Below are 6,167 nucleotides of genomic sequence, written 5' to 3' on the forward strand. Positions count from 1 at the left end.
TTTCAGGTAGAGAGAGCCAAATAAAGCAAATCTAATTCAAAGTTAATGAAGATGATAATCGTCGAGCGGCAGCAGGTTGAAATTGCAAATAGTGATTGATCGATTCCACCTTGCTGATTTTCATTATCAATTGAGAGAATAGTTCTGAAGGAATATATAAGAAGAGGAGCATGGCGTCGTCGCACAATCCAACGAAGAAGGCGATCCGTAACTCCGGCGGCGTCGGCTCCGGCGGCTCCGGAAGTAATCAAGGCAACCGGGGCGGCGCGAGCGGGCAATCGGTGAAGTTTGCGAGGAGGACGTCGAGCGGCCGCTACGTGAGCCTGTCGAGGGAGGACATCGACATGTCCGGAGAAATTGCAGGGGACTACATGAATTACACCGTGCACATCCCGCCCACGCCCGACAACCAACCGATGGACGGACTGACGGAGACGGAGTCGGTGGCGCGCAAGGCCGAGGAACACTACGTCTCCAATTCGCTCTTCACCGGCGGATTCAACAGCGTGACCAGGGCGCACGTCATGGACAAGGTGATCGATTCCCAAGTGTCCCATCCCCAGATGGTCGGCGCCAAGGGCTCCTCCTGCGCCATGCCGGCGTGCGACGGCAAAGTCATGAGGGACGAGCGAGGCGACGACGTCGACCCCTGCGAGTGCAGGTTCAAGATATGCAGGGATTGCTACATGGACGCGCTCAAGGACAGGGGGCAATGCCCAGGCTGCAAGGAACCATACAAGACAGAGGAATACGACGACGACGCACCCAACTTCGGCTCCGGCGCTCTATCTCTTCCGGCTCCGGGCAATTCCAAGCTGGCCGAGAACAGAATGTCACTGATGCGTAGCCAGACCGGGGAATTCGATCACAACCGATGGCTGTTCGAGAGCCAAGGCACGTACGGCTACGGCAATGCCTACTGGCCGAAAGATGGGATGTACGAGGAAGATCTGGAAGGAAATGGCATCCCTGATATGGTCGATAAGGGCTGGAAACCCTTGACTAGAAAAATCCCGATGCCTGCCGGAATCATCAGCCCTTACAGGTTGCTTATATTTGTGAGATTGGTCGCTCTGGGTTTCTTCTTGAACTGGAGATTGAACCATCCGAATGAAGAGGCGATGTGGCTGTGGGGCATGTCGATCGTCTGCGAGATCTGGTTTGCTTTCTCCTGGATCCTCGACGTCATCCCCAAGTTGCACCCGATCAACAGGGCGACCGATCTCTCAGTGCTCAAGGAAAAGTTCGAAACGGTAACTCCGGCCAACCCCACAGGCCGCTCTGACCTCCCCGGCGTCGACTTCTTTGTCTCCACCGCTGATCCGGAGAAGGAGCCCCCGCTGGTCACGGCCAACACGATTCTGTCGATTCTGGCCATCAACTACCCGGTGGAGAAGCTGGCGTGCTACATATCGGACGACGGCGGCGCGCTGCTCACCTTCGAGGCGATGGCGGAGGCGGCGAGCTTTGCCAACGTTTGGGTTCCCTTTTGCCGAAAGCATGATATCGAACCTCGAAACCCCGACAGCTACTTCAGCTTGAAGGGCGACCCGACGAAGAATAAAAGGCGACCGGACTTCGTGAAGGACAGGCGAAAAGCGAAGAGAGAGTACGACGAGTTCAAGGTGAGGATCAACGGGTTGCCCGACTCCATCAGGAGGCGCTCCGACGCGTTCAACGCGCGAGAGGAGGTGAAAGCGATGAAGCACATCAAGGAGAGCGGTGGGGATCGGACGGAGCCGATCAAAATCGCCAAAGCAACATGGATGGCCGACGGCACGCACTGGCCGGGGACCTGGGCCGCCTCCGCCCCTGAGCATGGCAAGGGCGACCACCCGAGCATCTTGCAGGTGATGCTAAAACCCCCTTCTTCGGATCCGCTGTACGGCATGCCGGACGAGGAACAAATCATCGACTACTCGGACGTGGACATCCGGTTGCCGATGCTGGTGTACATGTCGCGCGAGAAGCGACGAGGGTACGACCACAACAAGAAAGCCGGAGCCATGAACGCGTTGGTGCGAGCGTCGGCGATCATGTCCAACGGCCCCTTCATCCTCAACCTGGACTGCGACCACTACATCTATAACGCCGATGCGCTGCGTGAGGGCATGTGCTTCATGATGGACAGAGGCGGCGATCGCATTTGTTACATCCAATTTCCCCAGAGATTCGAGGGCATTGACCCCTCCGATCGTTATGCTAACCACAACACGGTCTTCTTCGACGGAAACATGCGCGCTCTCGATGGTGTCCAGGTAATATAGATCCACATGAATCTTTGGATGAGTGTGTATTTTCTAATGATTTTTTTTTTTCATTCCCTAATGTGTATACAGGGCCCTGTTTACGTGGGGACTGGTTGCTTGTTTCGACGATTTGCACTCTACGGATTTGATCCTCCGCGAGCAACAGAGTACTCTCGATTGTTCACGAACAAGCACAAGAAGAACACGTACAAAGAGGCTGACTCGGAGTCGCAGGCGCTAAGAACGGAAGACTTCGACGCGGAGCTCGACCCGGCGTTGCTGCCCAAGAGATTCGGCAACTCTGCAGCATTGTCCGAGTCGATACCGGTGGCTGAATTCCAAGGCCGGCCTCTGGCCGACCATCCCGGGGTGAAGCACGGCCGCCCTCCCGGCGCTCTGACGGTTCCACGGCCGCCGCTTGATCCGTCGACGGTGGCGGAGGCGGTTTCCGTCACGTCCTGTTGGTACGAGGACAAGACGGAGTGGGGTGATCGGGTAGGGTGGATCTATGGATCGGTGACAGAGGACGTGGTGACAGGGTACCGAATGCACAACCGCGGATGGCGCTCGGTGTATTGCATCACAAAGCGCGACGCCTTCCGCGGATCTGCGCCGATCAATCTGACTGACCGCCTCCACCAGGTGCTCCGGTGGGCGACGGGCTCCGTCGAGATCTTCTTCTCTCGGAACAACGCCCTGCTGGCGTCGCGCCGGCTCAAGCTCCTGCAACGCCTCGCCTACCTCAACGTCGGAATCTACCCCTTCACCTCCATTTTCCTGCTCGTCTACTGCTTCCTCCCGGCCTTCTCCCTCTTCTCCGGCTTCTTCATCGTCCAGACGCTGAACGTCACCTTCCTCGTCTACCTGCTCACCATCACCCTCACGCTCATTGCCCTGGCGATCCTCGAGGTGAAGTGGTCAGGCGTCGGCCTGGAGGAGTGGTGGCGCAACGAGCAGTTCTGGCTTATTTCCGGCACCAGCGCCCACCTTTACGCGGTGGTCCAAGGACTCCTCAAGGTCATCGCTGGGATCGAGATCTCTTTCACGCTCACCTCCAAATCGGCCGCAGAAGATGAGGATGACATCTACGCCGACCTCTACTTGGTGAAGTGGACGTCGCTCATGATCCCTCCCATCACCATCATGATGGTGAACATAATTGCCATCGCCTTTGGCTTCGCCAAGACGATCTACAGTGAGGTCCCCAAGTGGAGCAAGCTGATGGGAGGAGCCTTCTTTAGCTTCTGGGTGCTGGCTCACCTCTACCCGTTCGCCAAGGGACTGATGGGAAGGAGGGGGAAGACTCCCACCATCGTGTTCGTATGGTCAGGACTGATCGCCATCACCATATCACTGCTCTGGATTGCCATCAGTCCTCCCAAGGGTAGCGATGCCTCTTCCCTTGGTTCCACCTTCCAGTTTCCATGAAATGAAATCTTCCAGTGGATATATATGATTAATATTAGTTGTCAGACTTAACGACATTGTTTTCAGATATCATATTGCACGATCAGTGTTCGATAGACTAGTAGACTGGGAGATTAAAGTATTGTAAAATGATAACTTTGCATTCTGCTATATATGATAAAGAAAGAAAAGCTCGATATGCTTGAGCAAACTTCCTTGATGACAAAAGGCCACACTTGCAAACACACTCCTCTCACTTCAACGGCTCCATGTTATATTTCTAGGTCCTAAGGATTTATGATTTAGAGATTCAGGATTCAGATTTATATTCTTTTGCAATACCGATTATTAATTTTTTTTAAAAAAAAATTAACCCTGAATCATAAACCCTATATATATATATATAGACCTAAAAATAAAATCCGGAACCGTTGAAGTGACGGATGGGGGTAGGATAACCAACCCTGCTAGCTACTTACTTTCCCTAGATTTGCAAATTAATATAGATGCCCTTAAAATATGGAATAAATTGTATATTGATGCAACGAGTATTGAAACTGTCACGAGGATAAAGAAGATTAAAATGACGAAGGTTAAAATGACAGATGACAGATTAAGTTAGGTTGAAATCAAGAAAGGTATATAATTATCTCTGAGTAGACAAATCAGTCTTCAGGTTTGACCCATCGGCCGACCCGATCGGTCGACCTGACCCAACCAGCTGACCTGACCTGATCAACTGATCCAATCCGTCAATATTCCTGCTGGCCGGGTTGAGCCAACTAATCTTCCTGGTAGAGCAAAGCATTCGACACCCCATTCTTTCTGGTCGACTTGAGCCAATCAATTTTCTTAACAGAGCATAGCAGAGCATTCAACCTGCCAGTCTTCTTGATCAGGTCGAGTTAACCGGTCTTCCTGGCAAAGCATAGCATCCAACCCACCAATTTTCTTGGCCAAGTTGAGCCAACCAATCTTTCTAATAGAGAAGAGTATCCAACTCGCCACTCTTTATGGTCAGGTTGAGCCAACCAGTATTCTTAACAAAATAGAGCATCTGACATGTCAATCTTCCTGATCGGATCAAGCCAACTAGTGTTCTTAGCAGAGCATAGCTAAGTTGATTTGTAGTTCGCCTGGTGGAGTAGAGCAAAGTAGTCCGTTGGGCCCATCAATCCTTTTGTCTTATTTACTAACATCTAGACAAAGGTCATATGACCCTTTGACATCTTTATCTGGACATGATCCTCTAACGTCTTTATCTGGACATGACCTCTAACACCTAAATAAGGTATCATGACCCTCTGAATTTTTTTATTTTAACATGACCCTCTTATAAAAAGACTTACCCCCCCCTTGGGGAGAGAGGAGACTCCTTGCGATATACATTTATTTTTATTATGTTCTGCATTGTTCATCTTCTTTAGTCTTGACATAATTGGAAATTGACTTGAGTATCTAAGTGGAAACCGGGGCAGGCCAATCTCTGTTCTAACCCCTCCTTCGCTCTTTCACTCTCCACAGGCTCTTCCGGTGACGGGAATAGCTCATCCCCTCCTTTTGATTTCCAGCTCAAAGTCCTTTCGTTGTCAACATTCTTACCCTCTTTATCGACTCGTCTGTCTACTCAGTTACTCTGGCTTTGTGTCATCCTCCGGCTCCACGCCATCACCTCCGGCTCCACCTCATTGCCTCTGGCTCTATGTCGTTTCTAGTTCGCTCTTACGGATTTAGTATACTTTACATTTAGTCTTTATATTCTTCGTTAAAATACTATTTATTTTTTATTATCAAAGATTAACTTGAACGTTAGAGGATTAGACAGAGGTAGCCCCTATTTTATTTTGTAAACACTATTAACCGAAGACTTTACATCTCGAAAATAAAGCATTATCTCTCCTCCCTCGTGTGATGACAATTAGGGGTGATCGTGGATCGGATTGGTTCGGTTATTAGGATAAAATACTATCCGGCTCTACTAGATCAGATAATACAATATCAGGATCTACATCCGGTCCTATATCCGGCGGTTATTATGTATCAGATATCCGACGGATTGTTAGTTATTTGGATATCCGACCCTATATCCAACGAAATATAAAATAATAAAAAATAAAGTTATCGACAGTAACTACTACAACGTGTAGCAACTTATTGACAGTAGTTGCTACAAGTAGGGATGATCATGAATCGAGTTGGTTCGATTATTGGAATAAAAAATTATCCGACCCTACTAGATCGGATAATGTAATATCAGGACTCTACATCCGGCCCTATATCCGGTGAATTTTTTTTCGATTCGATTCGGGTTGATATAAGCGGATTGATCGATTTAGCGGGTTGATTGCTCACCCCTAATGACAATCAATATTCTAATCAAATCATCGGTTTTTCTATCTAAGATTATATATTTATAAAAAAAATCCGAACACAGTCTAATTCGACCCGATTGACCATTTCTTCCACGGGTCGGGTCCAATGAGCGATTGCCTACAAAATTGGTTTTTCAAA

General features: G+C 49.7%; 1 protein-coding gene across 3 annotated transcripts; it reads left to right on the forward strand.

Annotated features, from left to right (window-relative positions):
- The first annotated feature begins 170 nt into the window (after nucleotides 1-170).
- Nucleotides 171-3,803, forward strand: LOC121984501 (cellulose synthase-like protein D4). Of its 3 annotated transcripts, none has more exons than XM_042537451.1 (3): nucleotides 171-2,258; nucleotides 2,340-2,408; nucleotides 2,448-3,803. In XM_042537451.1, exons 1-3 carry the CDS (start codon nucleotides 171-173, stop codon nucleotides 3,675-3,677), a joined length of 3,387 nt encoding a protein of 1,128 aa, XP_042393385.1. In that variant the 3' UTR covers nucleotides 3,678-3,803. The 3 variants fall into 3 exon arrangements, with proteins under 3 accessions (XP_042393385.1, XP_042393384.1, XP_042393383.1); XM_042537450.1 differs by having other exon boundaries at nucleotides 171-216; nucleotides 253-2,258; nucleotides 2,340-3,803; XM_042537449.1 differs by having other exon boundaries at nucleotides 2,340-3,803.
- The last annotated feature ends 2,364 nt before the right edge of the window (nucleotides 3,804-6,167 follow it).

Source organism: Zingiber officinale, chromosome 5B (genome assembly GCF_018446385.1).
Source record: "Zingiber officinale cultivar Zhangliang chromosome 5B, Zo_v1.1, whole genome shotgun sequence".
NCBI classification, from domain to species: Eukaryota; Viridiplantae; Streptophyta; class Magnoliopsida; order Zingiberales; family Zingiberaceae; genus Zingiber; species Zingiber officinale.